Source organism: Phragmites australis, chromosome 21 (assembly GCF_958298935.1).
Source record: "Phragmites australis chromosome 21, lpPhrAust1.1, whole genome shotgun sequence".
Taxonomy (NCBI): domain Eukaryota; kingdom Viridiplantae; phylum Streptophyta; class Magnoliopsida; order Poales; family Poaceae; genus Phragmites; species Phragmites australis.
In genome coordinates, this window is record NC_084941.1 from 842,527 (window position 1) to 859,262 (window position 16,736).

At 46.2% G+C, this 16,736-nt stretch overlaps 1 protein-coding gene across 1 annotated transcript; it reads left to right on the forward strand.

Annotated features, from left to right (window-relative positions):
- Positions 1-12,863: 12,863 nt before the first annotated feature.
- Positions 12,864-16,662, forward strand: LOC133903992 (phragmoplastin DRP1E-like). The gene is made up of 9 exons (XM_062345490.1): positions 12,864-13,010; positions 13,106-13,169; positions 13,258-13,365; positions 14,036-14,137; positions 14,570-14,620; positions 14,841-14,902; positions 15,598-16,014; positions 16,124-16,318; positions 16,404-16,662. The coding sequence occupies exons 1-7, from the start codon at positions 12,864-12,866 to the stop codon at positions 15,628-15,630; spliced, it is 567 nt and encodes a 188-aa protein (XP_062201474.1). The 3' UTR covers positions 15,631-16,014; positions 16,124-16,318; positions 16,404-16,662.
- The last annotated feature ends 74 nt before the right edge of the window (positions 16,663-16,736 follow it).

The following is a 16,736-nucleotide window of genomic DNA, read 5'->3' on the forward strand; positions in this document are numbered from 1 at the left end:
TTAATAACATTATTGATATCTAACTTAAGAGTTATTTGAAATATTTAGCAATACATATGTCCTAGGTAGAAGTCGAGTAATGGTTCAACAACTGTTCGCGAGCTTAGGGCGTACTTGTTGTTTACAAACACAATAATAATGATGTGAGGTGTATGTAAGACCCGCGTTGCCGGGATCTCCTGTGCCTCATGTATCAGTCCCTGGATTACGTAGCTGATACGCACAGTACAACAGTTATAGTATCATAGTCAAACTTCGTACAATACATTAACGTACAGCGTACTTTAAATTACAAACCATATTATCTTTTCCAAACATGGTCTAGCGGCCTTCATGAAAAGCACAGCGGAAAAAGGACCCAAGCCACAAGCAGCGAGGGTGCGAACACGACGCTTGGACTACTCTTCGTCTCCAGTTTCGCCCCCGGCAAAGTCGGTGTTATCTTCTTCATCTGAATGACAGCAAGAGTGAGTACAAAAGGTACTCAGCAAGCCCTATACTACTTTCAAGGGTTTTATAGATGCATAATGAAGTATTTCAAGGATAAGGCTTTACGAAATAGTTTTAGCGTAAAGAAATCTATGTAGGTATTCAGTTGTATCATCAATGATTATCTTTAAAACTGTTTTAATAGTTCAAAAACAGTAACAAGCTTTATCTGGGGGTTTTCGGTCCTGGGATGGGCTATACCTCATTCCGCAGTCCCTTTTATCACAACTGGTGTACCTCTAGTACCACATAGCTTCTGGCGGATCGAGCCAGGAACATTAACATACGGACATCTAGTCCACACACTCACTCATCCAGACACACGCACCCTGAGTCTAGTCAACGCTAGGGATGAAAACGGACGGAAACGGTCGGGAAAACCCTCTAACCATTTTCATTTTCATATTTTCTCAGTCGGACGAAAACGAAAACGGGATAGACGGGAACGGAAACGGTCGGGACATAATCGGATGATCGAAAACGAACTAATCCGATAGGGAAAATGGCGGTATCGGTCGGGATTCGAAAAACACAATGAAAAACACAACGAAATTCGAATGAACACTTTCTAAAATCATCATTTTATTTTTATCACAGTGACTAGAACACTTCCTAATATTTTATTTTCATCAAAATGACAGTCAATATCGCAACATTTTATTTTCATCACAATGACACTTCTTGAGGCTGGACAATGACAAAGCTCACTTGCTCTGGACAAAGCACACAGCAGCACAAAGCACACAGCAGTACAGCACAATTGCACAAAGCTCAGTACAGCACAATTGCACAAAGCTCACTTGCTCAGTTGCTCTGGACTTCTGGAGCGCGGTCACCACGGAGTCGGACGCCACAGAGTCGGACGCCACAGAGGCGGACGCCACGGAGGCAGAGCGATGGCGGGGCGGGCCGGCGACTGGCGGTCGGACGCCGCCGAGCTCCTGGTGGGCGGCAGGCCGGCGGCTGGCGCGGAAGCCACGGAGGCGCAGTGTTGGCGGGGCGGGCCGGCGGCTGGCCAGCGGAAGTCGCCGAGCTCCTGGCGTGCGACGGGCCGGCTGCTGGCGTGGACGCCGTCGAGTGCGGTCGGGCGGAGTTGCAGCGGGTGCTGGCGGGCGCGGGCGGGTGGAGTGGCGGCGGGTGCTGGAGAGCAGCGGGCGCTGGACGGCTGGAACCTGGAGCGCGAGGCCTGGCTGGCAGGCTGGCGGCGGCGCTGGAGGGCACAGAGCGCAGTAGCGTGGGGGTCTGGGGGAGTTGCCGAGTTGGGGAACCGGCGGCTGGCAGCTGGGGCGTGGGGGGCTGGGATTGGGAGCCTGGGAAGGGATGACCGACCGGATGGAAAATGATAGCAGGCCGGCAGACCGTAGATGGGCCTTCGTGGGCTAGGGTTGATGTATTCAGGCCTTATGCCGCGAAGGAAAAATGGGATGAAAACGGTAATATCCCGAATAAAAACGGGAAAATAACAAAATGGACGAAAATATCTCAAACCGTTTTCGGTACCGTTTTCGCAAGAGCTATACCGTTTTCATCCCGTTTCCGAATAAGACCCGAAAATACGAAAACGATCGGGAAAAAACGGGATACGGCACCGGGACGGGACGGGATTTTCCCGTTTCGTTTTCATCCCTAGTCAACGCGATTGCTGCTGTCGCATGTCCATGACCGTGGACACGGCTATTCGAATAGTTTTACACTCTGCAGAGGTTGTACAACTTTACCCACGCGATATGCTCAGCCTCCCACTGTTGCATGCAGGGGAGCGAATCATAGTGAGACCCTCTATAACACCTTTCCTGCTGGGCTTTTCCACGAGACACGCCCAAGTACCAGAGCTGCATGCTTCCGAAGGCCAGCATCCCTTTTTAAGCCTTGGCCGGTACTAGAAACCTCCAAGCATGCGGGACAGGATAGTACTTGCCTGCTCGTTGCTCTCAGCCTCCTGGTATGATGTCCGACCTAGTCCAGTGAAAGGAAAGTCAAGTCCTGCCCATACAGAACGCATGGTTGTACGTAGTGGCTAGGCTAAACGGGCCGCAATGACTCGGTCCTTAAGCGGCCGGGGTGGGCATCTCCCAGCACGAGTATTCCCACAATACCACATGCCCCCAAGAGCATCCCTTCCCACAGAGGACTACTCTACCTGCCCCCGCCAAAACAGTTTTCACTAATTTTTACACACCACCCACCATATCCCACACACTAACAAGGATCTCACATCCATCACGAAATTCATATCCATCAAAGATTCATGGTATATGATTTGTCATTGGATAATGATAATTTATCATCTCCGAGGAGATGCAGTTTAAAAGCGACGCCTCTGAGGAGACGTATTCAATCCTAAGCATGCTAGATATCAAGACGTCTTCCATCGTTAATATAGATAACAATAGGTAATCCTAGGGTGATATGTATTCTGGGTGAAGTTAGTTATGGCATGGCAAATGTTGATAGGATTAACTACTACAAACAATTGCAAAAGCGTAATACATAGCACATGCAGTAGTATTCCCAATTTTAGTTGAGCATGTAGATTATCGGAAAACATAGGTTCAATATGATCAAGGAAAATAGGACTTGCCTTCTCCGGAGTTCTCCTCTTGATTTTGGTCAAAGTCAGGATCCTCTTCAGCCTGAATAATCCCAGCACAGATCTCGCAAAACAAATGTTCTTGTTCCCGCTCTTGCTCATCTGTAATTCACAACTACGATCAACACGGCTAAACTAAAGAAGAACCGATTAATACCAATTGAAAATCCAAACAAGCCCTAACAGACAACACAAGTTGGCCAATGAGTATATCTTGATTTTTAAGGAATTTCGGCGAAGGAAACGCCGAAATCGAAGCCAGAACGGAGAAGTTACGGCTCCTGGAAGATTTAATTCAGGAAAATATGAAAAAGACACTATTCACAGGTGGGGCCCACTGAACAGTGAAAGGGGCCCATATGAACAGTGACCAAGTGGGACCCACTTGGGCTCCATCCAGGCCTGGATGGGCCAGGCTCGGATCTACAGTAATGGGCCCGCACAGTGCGGCCTACAGAGTCATCGGGCCGGCGGCCTATGGCCTCTAGAACCTGGGCCGGCCCAGGAGGCATGACCCATTTGCGGTACACGCCAGCCTGGTCGACTGGCCGGCCGGTGGGCCAAGCGGGGGTGCACGGCAGGGCAGCCCACGGCGCACGCGCGCAGCGTGCGGCGGAGGGGAGGGGGATTTGGCGTCGGCGGCGAGGGCTACGACGGCGTGGCGCGGAGAAGCTCGTCGGCGACGAGTTTTCGCTAGGGTTTCGCCGCGAGAGCTAGACGCCGGGGCACTACGCGGCACGACGAACTCGACTGACAGCACGGCGACGACGGTGAGAGGCGGCGGTTGTGTTAGATCAGCGCCGGAGGGGGGGGGGAAGCGGCGGCGCGGCAAAATTCAGCAGCACCTCCCCTGCACGGGGAGGCGTTCTTCCTGTAAGAAAACGGGGCTCACGGTCCCGAAGAACTCGGCACGATGGCCGGTGAACACACATACGACACAGGCACGTGCTGGCGGCGACCAGACGCGGTGGCCGAACCACAAACGCGTCGGCGTGCGGCTATCAGCCAAATTGGCGCATGGGGTGGCTTACTTAGCTAGCCTAGGGACTCTAGGGAGGCTAGGGGGCTCACCAGTGAGGTCGGACGGTGGCAAGCGGCGGCTGTGGTCGGCGGTGGGGACGACGAACGACGGCGGCTCGGGCTTCGCGCGAAGGCAGCTCCTGTCGAGCTTTTCGGGCCAACGGACGGTGGCACGCGGGCAGTGTCGGCTTAAGGTCCTCCTCGGCAGCTCGTCGGCGGTGGCGTATGGTCGACAGCGAGCAGTGGCGAGGCGAGAAATGGGGCGGCGGTGGCGGAAGTAGTGAAATGGGTAAGGAGGGAGTGCCGGCCTGCTATTTATAGCTGGGAGGGGAGGCGGCACTAAGGCGAGGGAGAGGGACACGCGAGCGGGCGCGGGTGTCCACCGCGGGTCGACGGAGGCGAGGTGGAGCGCAGCGAGGCGTGCGACGCGGCGGCGGTGGCCTGTGGCTGGCCGACGCGCGGCAGGTTACCGCAAGCACGCGTACTGCGGCGCCAGCGCAGTGGCCGGGGCAGGGGCAGAGAGAAGGGTGAGGCATGGGCTCGGGGCGGAGCTGTCCCGCGAAGAGCGGCGGCCGGCGACGTGGCCTGCAGCGCTGGCGGGGAGAGAAGGGAGGGGGAGAGGGAAGAGGGGTGTGGCGCGGGTGGATGAGCGACACGTGGCATCGGTGGATGGCCCGGAGCGAATGTGCGCGCGGGCGCGCCCGGCGCGCTGGCGTGCGGCCGAGTGGGCCGGGAAGGCGATGGCGGCCCACGCGGGGAAGGAAGCGGCCGAACGGGCCGGCAGCTAGCCCGTGCTAAAAAGAAGAAGAAAGAAGACCAGTTGGGCCGGATAAAAAGAGAGGGGAAAAAAGGAAACCGGCCCAGTGAGAATTTGGAGGAGAAAAAGAAAGAGAGAAAAAAAAGAGAAAGAGAATCAAACATATCTTTGGAATAATTCAAATTGGAAATTTGATTTTGGAACTTGACTTTGGATTAAGATCAACTTCAATTATTTATTTGGAGTTGATTTAATCTGGATCTCTTATTTAAAGGGAATTTGAATCTGAAATTGATTTTTTTGAGCTGACCAGAATCTAAGAGTAGGTTTGAGTTGAGAGACATTCACTTCAAACCTCCACACAAAGAATCATAAAATCCAATAATGCATGACAGTCAACCTAATGCAGTGATCCTTGCTAGAATTTGCACTGGTAAACTTTGGAACAACTAGTCAACTCCATACCTCCAACATGTGTGAAGGTGTATGTACTGGCATACATACACATCCCTGTACATGTACTAGCTTACTTAATTATCCTCAAAAAGTTTTAATTTGGAGCTAATTATGTAATTATACAATATGCTAAACACAGGGTGTTACATTGTATGAGATGTGAGCGGTGCTAGAGGTAAGTCGGGAGAGAAACCCTGGATCCCATAGACCACGTGCATCGTTTAACCACCGTCCATCGGTGCTGTTGGCTTTAGCACTTTTCGTACAATCACATATTCGGATAATAGACGAATGAGCTGAGTATCATACGTTGTCCTGACGCTTGCCTTGTAGCCCTATGATGCGTAAGAAAAATAAAGGAGAAGTAAGGTAGCGAGGAGCTGGAGGTGTTCGGGACACGCTCACGGTAACCTCGGTGCTATAGGGGCATGTGCAAGTAGATAGTTCCGGGTATGAGAAATGTTGTCTCGGGGGCCAAGAGGATGGACCCACGTCGTGTGGATAAAGTTGTACCCCCTTGCAGGGTATAAACTCATTTCGAATATGTCATATGGATAAAGTTGTACCCACTTGCAGGGTATAAACTCAATTCGAATTGCCATACTCTCGATCATGAGTATGTTTTTGTTCATCTGCATCGGCCGTAGAGTCACGGATGTGGGATGGTGTGGTATGTCATGCTGGGTTATGGTTGAGATAATTCTATTTACAGATACGCTTATTATGGTTTCAATTACATATGTTCTTGTGGTGATTGTGGGATAGAATGGTACCTATGGTTAAGTATACATGCTCACATGTGTATGTCAAGTTGCATTTCGCTTATAAAATTTACTTAACCATGTAGCTGATTCCTTGCTAATACCTCAATGCATTCTCCTTGGAGTTAGGTTATTTATATGTACCAATTATGGATTCAGTCTTACGAGTACATCTGTACTCACACTGCTCTTTCAGGTTCTACCGGTGATGAGGAGCTCGTGTTTGGCTACTTCACGCTCGTCGATGATGGTGGCAGGAATGAGTAGTGCAAACTACTCATGGGGTGAGGGTTTTGGGTGGAGCTTAAGGGCATATGGCTTCACCTAGCTTTTGTCGGTTCATAGATGTTAATCTCCTACTACGTAGTTTCTAGTTTTAGTTAGGAGGTGATATGTTCTTTATCCTCATAGCTTTATTTATTGTAAATTATTATAAATGATTGAATGTTTAAGAACATGTAATATAATTTAATTACTCCCCCTTTCTTAAGCTTTGTTGTCATGCTATATGTTGGAAATACATGTGTTCCACACGTGGTAAGACTACTAGGATGATATTCAGGTTAATCATCGTGGTTGTGATTAAGCAAATAATTATCTTGATGATTAATTGGAATACTATTTGGTCGGTTCCTCACAAAATCTACAAGTAAAAATAACAGAACTCTTTTCGCACGCAAGCTCTAGCTGCGAGGCAACTTGAAAAGACGCATTTTAGGTCTTGCGGCCATTTAGGGATCCATGAAACGACAAGCTTCTGGAGTCATCAATCTAAAGGAAGGGGATACGAACATGAAGTTCTTTCACCTGAAGATCAATAGCGGAAAGAGGAAGAATATAATTTTGAGGTTGCAAAACTCCTCGGGATGGGCGATCGATCATGAAGATTTAGACGCGGTCCAGCACCACTTCCATACCGTCATGTCAAGGCCTCCTCCAAGGTCTTTGGAGCTAAACTCCGACTCCCTGGGCATGGAAAGGCATGACTTGAGTTCCTTGGCCGGACCAATCACAAATAATAAAATCGATGGTGCAATTTGTCGTATCTCCCTAGACTAGGCCCTTGGGTCGGATGGCTTCACTGGTCTTTTCTTTTAGAAATGCTAGCATGTCATCAAAGGGAATGTGACCTGAGCCATCCATGGCTTCCTCTTGGACGGTTGCAGCAGTGGCTTTCACCTTCTCAACTCTACAAACATTGTGCATATTCCGAAAAAGGGCAGTGCGGAAAAGATCACATACTACAAGCCCATCAGTCTGATCCACTCAATGGCTAAGATTATTTCTAAAATCCTTGTGCTCCATCTGGATCCTCTTATGCACTCCATTGTGTTTGCCTGCAAGAGTGCTTTTATTAAATGAATACCCATTCATGACAATTACATGTCTGTTAGGAACATAGCCAAACAACTTCATCATTCCAAAACGTCGACCCTTCTCTTCAAGCTTAACATTGCCAAAGCCTTTGAATCCGTTCGTTGGGAGTATCTCCTGGGCCTCCTCTCTCACCTTGGCTTTCCATGCCAATGGTACAATTGGATCTCTTCTACTCTTTCCACTTCATCCTCCAGGGTCTTTCTTAATGGAGTCCCTAATCCTCCAATCAGATATGGGCGGGGCCTTAAGCAAGGCGATCCTCTTTCCCCACTATTGTTTGTCATTGCTATCAACTTGTTGTAGCGAATCCTTACACAGGCTGTAGAGCAGGGCCAATTGACGCCTTTGCGAGGACAACAACCAGAGTTGTAGATCTCCATGTATGTTGATGATGCGGTTGTCTTCATATCTCCAACTGCTAGAGATGTCTCCACTCTAGCCTCTATCCTTAATTCCTTTGGGGGAAACAATAGGTATACAAATAAATTTTGCCAAAACATTAGTCACAACGATCAAATGTTCTGAGATTAGCATGGACGAAGTCCTCGCCAACCTCTCAGTCCTTCGTGTTGGCTTCCCGATCAATACATTGGCCTCCCTCTATCCACTAAGTGCCTTGAAAGAGTCAACCTTTAGCCGTTGGTGGATAGAACTACTAGTAAAATGGCCTCTTGGCAGGGGAGGCTCATCAACCATGAGCTGAGGCATTTCCTCTGGCCGGGCTGTCAGCGGATAACAGGGGGAAGCTATAGGTCAACTGGGACCGTGTATGCTGTCCAAAAGACAAGGGCGGTCTCAGTGTTCTCCAACTAGATGCCTTTGCCCGGGTGCTACGCCAGTAGTGGCTTTGGCAAGAGTGGAAGTCTCCACATAAGCTCTAGGTGGGCTCTGACATTCCCTGTGACAGAACTAACAGGCTGCTCTTTTGCAACTGGCATGGAGATTGTGATCGGTAATTACACTTCCATCTCCTTATGGAGCTCGGCTTGGGTTAGAGGGTTGAGGCCTAGGGACTTCTCCTCACTCATCTTCAATGCATGCAGGGCTAAGCGTAAGAGCCTATGTGAAACTCTACACTACAATTGTTGGATCCAAGATGTCGACTTCACCCAAATGACGTCCCCCAACATATTCATCAGACTATCTCCCTGTGGAATGCAACTCGAGAGGTTTCCTTGCGGCCATAGACTTTAGATGATATCTTTTGGAGGATGACTGTGTCCATGGAGTACTCCACATCCTCGGCGTACAGAATGCAATTATGGGGATGCACTGACTATGACTACACCACCATCTTTTAGAAAACATGGGCGCCACCAAAATGTAAGTTCTTCGCTTGGCTTGCGGTCCAAAATAGGCTCTGGACAGCGGACCACCTGGCAAAGTGAGGATGGATTTCACATCCACTTTGTAGCCTTTGTCAGATTCCCGGAGACCTCTCTTCACCTTTTTGTGGACTATTGGTACACCCATCGTATCTAGTGCTATATTGCGACTTGGCTAGGCCAATATGCAATTCACCCAACTCAGTGGTTGCCATCGGACACCGTGCATCAATGGTGGTCGGCTATGGCTAATGCACGTAACACCCTGCGGAAAGGGTTCAAATCTCTTCTTCTATTTGTTTCCAAGGAGATTTGGAAGGAATGCAATCGGCAGATTTTTTGGCACAAGGAAATGGCCGTGGCTCAGGCCATCCACCTCATCAAGGATGAGGCCTCTCTTTGGGCTATTGCAGGAGCGCGCCACCTTAGGCGCCTGTTATCAAGAGAATACACTTACATTTTGGGTTGGGGCACCTCCCGGTTTCCCCAATTCATGCTTTGTACCGAACTTTCTAAAACTTTTGCCCGTTGGGCCTCTTCTTATTAATATAATGGGCAACTCTACTGCTGGTTCATTAAAAAAAAATAGAAGACAAAGAATTGAAGAGATATACCTATTTTTATGGTTTGCCTTTCTTCCAGACCTAATCAAGGCCCTCATTTGCACAAAAAAAGAACTTAAACATTTGAAGGAAAAATAACCCGAGTAGGAAGAACTTCCAGGGTGATAATAATAAGCACGAGTTCTTGAAAAAAATAAAGGAATGGAAGAGAGAAATCGAATATGCTATTTTGGGCTAGACACACAATGTTAGTTTACTCGCTACACGACATACATATATTTTGGGCCTCAGTGAACAGCTACCAGGCCAGATTTTCACCCTTTTTTACTTCGGCATAGGTCACTTTTGAGAATGGTGTGGAGAACGAGCATACAACGAGAATGAGTTGCACAAAAGAGAAGGGGTTGCACTATACTTGCCATGTGTCGACATCCTATTTGGTAGGGATGGGCGAGTGGAAAATAGGTTTGGATTTCAAACTTCAAATGTGTTTTTCTCTCATGTTGTTTAGAATTAATACAATAAAATGAGATCCAATATGAATATATTTATCTTATTTTTAATTTTTAAACAACATTTTGATTGTACCATTTTTATATTTCAAATATATTGTTTCAACATTTTCATATAAAATGTTGAACTAGGTTTTCACAAGAAGTTGATTTTTTTTTTTGAAATGTTGAATGCATATGAAGGCACAAAATGAAAGATTGGTCGTCGATTTGAAAAATGTCGAACAACTTCTCAAAATTTGTTGAATCCGATTTCACAAAATACTAAATCAAACTTTTAAGGGTTAATTAGATATGTGCCATTATAAATTTACTGTAATAAAAATAACCACTACAAAAGCCAAAACTAGGTCAGCGCCATTATAATTTTGACTTATTTGAAACATGCCATTATGTAAAAATTTAGATAAAATTGCCCTCATCTTCTACATCTCACCCATCTCCCCTGCTCCTTCTCTATCTGGTGAGATGGAGCGGCCAACGAGCTCCTCCAAGGTCCACGTGCTTGCGCACTAGAGAGGGGGGAGGGGGAGAGAGGTGCAGAGGGGTCACCGAAGGAGGAGATCAAGTAGCCGGCGAGCTCCTCCGAGGGCCACCAGAGCTGGCTCGACATTGTCTGAGCGTCATCATGTCGTCGTGCTCCAATGCGCAAGTGGGAGGACACTGAGCATCTTATATCCTCCCCATCCTCAGCTCCTTGCTCTCCCTCCCACTCCATTCCCCTCCTCTGCGTAGAGCGCCGCCACCATGCACCACCCCACGCACTGGTAGAATTGAGCAAAGTAGTGCACCACCGAGCTGATTCCGCCATGCCACCACAGCTCTGCCTAGCCCGAGCTACGTGAAGTTGAGGGGAGGTCTCACGACGCTTCTCCGACCAAATCCCGTCGTCTTCCCTACGAATCAAGCTCGGTGATGGTCGTCTTCCCCGGCTCCGGCATCTCCTCCACCACCTCACCGTCGAGCTGCTGCGTCAAAGCATTCCTATCCATACTGAACCCACGATGAGCTTCGACGTACTCATGAATCCTTGCATGCACGCTTGTTGGCCCTCAACCCATCTTAGACGTGCTCATCCTCGCGCGCCGAGCTCCGTCGCGTTAAGCCGCTTGTCGCCGGCCAGGCTCCGGTCAGGCCCACCAACCAAGATTCTTTTAGGCGGGTTCCCGTTTGTGCGTTGGTACTCTTGCTGCCCTCCACTGGCCACCTCGTTGCCGGGTGCCCTGTCGCCTCCGCTGCCACCGCCGCCGCGTTGCTCGTGGATGACGAGGGGGAGAGATTGGTGCAGAGGGGCTGGAGAAGGAAGACAGGGGTATTTTGTCCACTACATATAAACTTAAGAGCCTCAACATTTCTCCTGCAGCTAGAACAAGATATGATAAGAACAAGATCTCGAAAAATTTGCAACACGAATAAAAGAACATTGCTATATTGCTAATTTATTGTATTTTGTGTGCATATCTCTCCTCATGAAGATTGAAGAATTTTGGGACTACCGTCACGTGTTATCCATTGGTTTGATGCGATCATATGGCCAATCTATCTTTTATTCTTTCTTCTTAATGTGTCTTATATTTTTTCCTACTATGTTTATATATGACATTAATTTGAACTAGCCATATATATATGACATTGCTTTGGCCTAGTCGCGCGTAGTTTGTTAAGCCCCAACCGCCCTAACATTTTGTTCTGCATCTGCCCCTGCTTAAGGCTTAAAAGAGATGCATTTAAGCTTCTAATAAAGTTAGGTTTCAAAATTGCCTTTTGTTTTGACCTGTTGGTATAAATGTAGCATAACGGAGCTATCGCTAGCTACGAGCTAAGACAAATAGCAAAGCAATTTGGAGTTATTACGCTTGTAGCTAGTATAGAGACAAATTGGACCATTGTTTCACGTTTAGGGTATAAAACAACTATAACGTAGTGCACATGAGCCGTAACCCATGTTAGTGGGTCATCTGGGTTGACGGGTGCCCAAGTTACACACCAGCCAACAGATGTATAGGCAGTCCCGGATACAAGATTTATTTCTGAACTCATGGCCCACTTGTTAATCACAGGTCATGGAATATACCAAATGGATACGCGTGTGGGATGATGGCATGCCTAGAGTCCACTAAACAAAGGTTTGAAATCGGGGGAAGAATTTTGAAAGAAACTTGAACTAACAAAGGCCCACCTCCCTTATCCGCCTGCCTGAATTTTTTATTCTGAAACTAACCTCACACCTTCTGGAACAAGAAATTAGCTAAGTGCACTAGTTCTTAGGGTTTACAAACATGTAGTTTTCGCGCCATAAGTAAGTCTATTTGTAGCATCAATTATGCATAGAGAGTTGAGATGATGTGGACTTTCAAACTCAAGTCAAACCTCATTGCAGTGTACTCAAGCAAATCTCAATGTACTTAGAAAGGCTAAAACAGGTACATGTTGCATTTTCTTGATGAAAAATAGCGAAATTGTACTCTCTTGCTAGTTGACCTAGGAAATTTCAATTACAACATCCAACTTTTCGACGAACATTTGGAAAAATAGAATTATAATGTTACATGATGTCACTTAAAAGACGACACTACGAGATAATTACGAGGGTAGTTTCATAAAATATTGATGTGAAAATTAGTTCTGCGCCATTGGTTCAAGTACATTTTCAGTCTATTCCATTGCTTTTTGCGTCATTAGCTCATGCCTCTGGACTCGAAAATTAGTTCGGTTGATGCTAAAAATATGTGATACTTGCATGAAGACAGCGTAAAATCTCTTAAACTTGTATGTGAACTTGTAAAAGGTTCACTTGACCTGAAATTTGAAGCCTTTCCCGGCTTCCCGCCCGACGGCTTGGAAAATTCCCAGGGGCAAAACCGGAAGAGCAACAAATAGAAAAAGGAGGCAGTAACCGTCTCAGCAGTGACGCCTCTCGAACCTTCCGCTTCCTTCCAGAAACTTCCATCCCGCTCCGTTGGCGCACGACGCTTTCTTCTCCTCTTCCTTCACCCCCCGAGCCGTCGCGGAGATGGCGACCATGGAGAACGCGATCGTGCTCGTGAACCGCATCCAGCGCGCCTGCACCGTCCTCGGCGACCACGGCGGCGGGGACGGCGCCGCCTCCCTCCCCACCCTGTGGGAAGCGCTCCCTTCCATCGCCGTCGTCGGCGGCCAGGTCCGCCGCGTCCCAACACCTCCGGGCGCTTGCCCACCTAGGGTTTCGTTCCGTGGCTTAATTACGAGGACGTTTAATTGCACGGGGACGTGCAGAGTTCGGGGAAATCATCGGTGCTGGAGAGCATCGTGGGGCGAGACTTCCTGCGTCGAGGCTCAGGTAGGCCGCGAATTCTGCGTTCGTCTCTGAGTTTTTTGAGTTCTGTGCTGGAAATTTTATGGTTTTGGGTTTATGTTTTGATCGGAAGGAATCGTGACGAGGAGGCCACTGGTGCTGCAGCTGCACAAAATGGAGGACGGGATGCAGGAGTACGCCGAATTTCTGCATATGCCCAAGCACCGCTTCGCTGATTTCTGTGAGCGCCCCTTATCATCTTCAGTGATGCATAGTTGCTGGGGGGTTGTTCTGGGCCCGTGATTTGAAATTAATTTGCTTGCTGGTTTGGTAGTAAATTGATGTAATGTAGTAATGCTTGATTGCCCATGTTCGCTGTCTAGCTGCGCCGCTTCCAGAAACAGTGAAATGACCGTACATTAATGTTTCTGCCACCAGCAGAAGCTGTGTCGTACTATCATTCAGTTATGGTATTTGGTTCTGCTCACTGATGTGTGGGATTGTATTCCGTACTGATTAAGTTCAATTATATTCTTTTACCACTTGCTTACCTTAGTTGCTTAAATAATTAGTACATTCTCTCAGGAGTCTCAGTGATTACTGTGATTAAGCATTGCAGCTGCCATTGGCGCCGTCTACAGGGGTCTAGTAGGATTGAAATTAGTATTTTATTTGATCGGTACAAATGGCACGCTAATTTTTCTGTTCCCCGTATTGATGCTGCTAGTTCAAACATTATGTGCTTTTGATCAGACGTTGTGCCATTTATTCAAAAGCAGCATACACATCATTATTTGAAAGGCAATTGCTATTTGTGAACTCAAAATGGATTTTGTATTTTTCAGTACTTGGAAATGACTGAAGGTGAACATATACTTGCTACTGATGCCATCAATGATTGTTTTCTGCAGCTCTTGTGCGGAAGGAAATCCAAGACGAAACTGACAGGTTGACGGGGAAGTCAAAGCAAATATCTCCAGTTCCACTTCATCTCAGCATATACTCTCCACATGGTATGTAGGCCCTGGGCACAACCTACTGCTGCATATTATATATTTTTTTGAAGGACAATATTGCTGCTGCTTTTAACTTTATAATATATATGTCAGTTTCATGTTCTTTTTATCAGTGTATAGCATTCCATCTTTTCTGTTGGACAAAAGTAGCACTGTATCATTGATTTCCTTTTTTATTTTGATGGTTGTGCTTTTTTCTTTTCGAGAACGTGCAATGCACGTATTTCATTAAGAGAGGAAAGGAGTACAATTGATTACAACACACCAACTAATTGATATTGATGGTTGTGCTTTGATAATTGATATTGATGCTAGTGGAAGTCACTTATTGACTAATATTTATTAAGCAGTTGGTTTATATACAGTAGCATCCATGTAGCTCCTCACTCTTCTTAACTGATATTTACTCTATTCAGTTGGTTATTGCAGTGGTCAACTTAACATTGATTGATCTGCCGGGTCTAACAAAAGTTGCCATAGGTATGTAAATGCCTACATTTTTTTGTCTGCTTTCTTGAATTTACTATTACTAGTATCTTTATTATTATTACTATTTTCTCATCATCTTTTTAGTTGGATCTTGTGGGTTTCATCTCTAGCCTACCCCAACTTTCTTGGGACAAAGGCTTTGTTGTTGTTGTTTCTTGAATTTAGGCAATGTTTATCAGGAATGTTTCACTGACCATGTTGTCTTTTTCAGAGGGGCAGCCTGAAAGCATAGTCCAGGATATAAAAAAATTGGTGCGCTCATATGTTGCTAAGGTATGAATAAACACAAACAGCTCTAAAAGCACAGGGCAGCTCTACTTAGTGTAAGACTGAGCACTTATCACCTTCAATCCCGGATTTTTGAAAATGACACATAAGTCATCCCATGTTTGGGGCATACAGCATACTTTATGTTTTGCAGCATTCTCTCTCCCTCTTATTTCTCCTGCAAAATCTTCTAGTTTCAGACAAAATTTATCTAGCAAGTACTGTATTATTATTCCCCTCTCTTGAATTCAATTCATGTCTGCCCCGTGCTTTGGCTTGCATATTGCATACAGCATATAGCTATAGTCTAAATTACAGCAACAAGGTAACCCTACCTTGTTAACAGCTTTGCATAAGTCTAAGAAATTCATATTGATGTCTACCTGTGTGGTTATATTTCCCTATTTTCTCCTGTAGCCGAATTGTATTATACTGGCTATATCTCCTGCAATCAAGATATAGCAACATCAGATGAGCGCACCATAATTTTCCAACCATTTGTACGCTACCATTTTCTAAATGAAGATGATCCTGTTCCCTACCATTTGTACGCTAGAAAAAAATTGTGACAACCTGCTAACTAACCTCACTCACAGTATATTTGTTGCCTTCATGTCTACCAGTCTAGAACATTCAAAGTTTTGTTGTTCTAGCCACCTGAAAGCTTGCTTATAATGGATAAATATGTTGTGCGCTGACAGGGCAGGAAACATAAAGGTCCGAAACACCCTTAAATTAAGAGAACGAGAAATCAAATTTCAGCTACTAGATCAACTTTGGATGTTCAATGCTGTATACTAAGGTACAACGAAAAGGTGGGACTTTGGTAGGGCATAAGAGTAAATGGCATAATTCAGGAGTCTTTTGGTGCCTTTTGTTGGTGGATATGAGCCATTAGCTATGTAGATTCAATCCAATGGCTTAGATTACTGTTTCTCATTCCCCTATTTTAAGCTAGCTCTCATTTGACATGCTCCCCATTCTGACACAGTTCCCTTCTTTTGGTTCACCTAGTATATTTCTTGCCTGAAGGATCATCTTAAATTTCTTCAGGTGAAAGGTCCTTTTGTGTGTTGACTAAGCTTGATTTGATGGACAAGGGTACAGATGCACTTGATGTACGTTTCGGCTGCTCTCTTGTTCTGTGTGCATTTTGGACCTAATTTGAATTTTTAGTGCCTTTGGAGTTTGGACACTGACTACCCCAGCTTCTTTCTTCTCATTAAGGTTCTTGAAGGAAGATCTTACAGACTGCAGCATCCATGGGTTGGAATTGTAAACCGTTCACAAGCAGATATCAACAAGAATGTTGACATGATTATTGCTAGGCGAAAAGAGCAAGAGTTCTTTGCTTCTAGTCCTGAATATTCTCATCTAGCCAGCGGGATGGGTTCAGCATATCTTGCTAAACTTCTTTCACAGGTTCAATAAGTTTTTGTAGTCTATTCATTTCTATTGTTGGTAATCTAAAAATGGTGAATGATGCAGTGCTGTTTCCATCTTTCAGCACCTAGAGGCTGTGATCAGGGCACTCATTCCAAGCATAACATCTTTGATAAAACTATTGATGAACTTGAATCTGAGATGGATCACCTTGGTAGATCTATTGCCTCTGATGCTGGGATAGTCTTACTGAGCTGAGCTAAAGTGCATCAGAATTCAAAGGAAAAAGGAACATCATGTATGTGCTTTTGCAGGCTCAATTATACCTCATCTTGGAGCTTTGCCGTGCATTTGACAAAATATTTAAGAACATCTTGATGGAGGGTAAATGCCCTATCAATTATTTCCCTTTTTTAGTCGACCTTGCCCATCAAATGGTTGTTCTGGACTGTTCTGA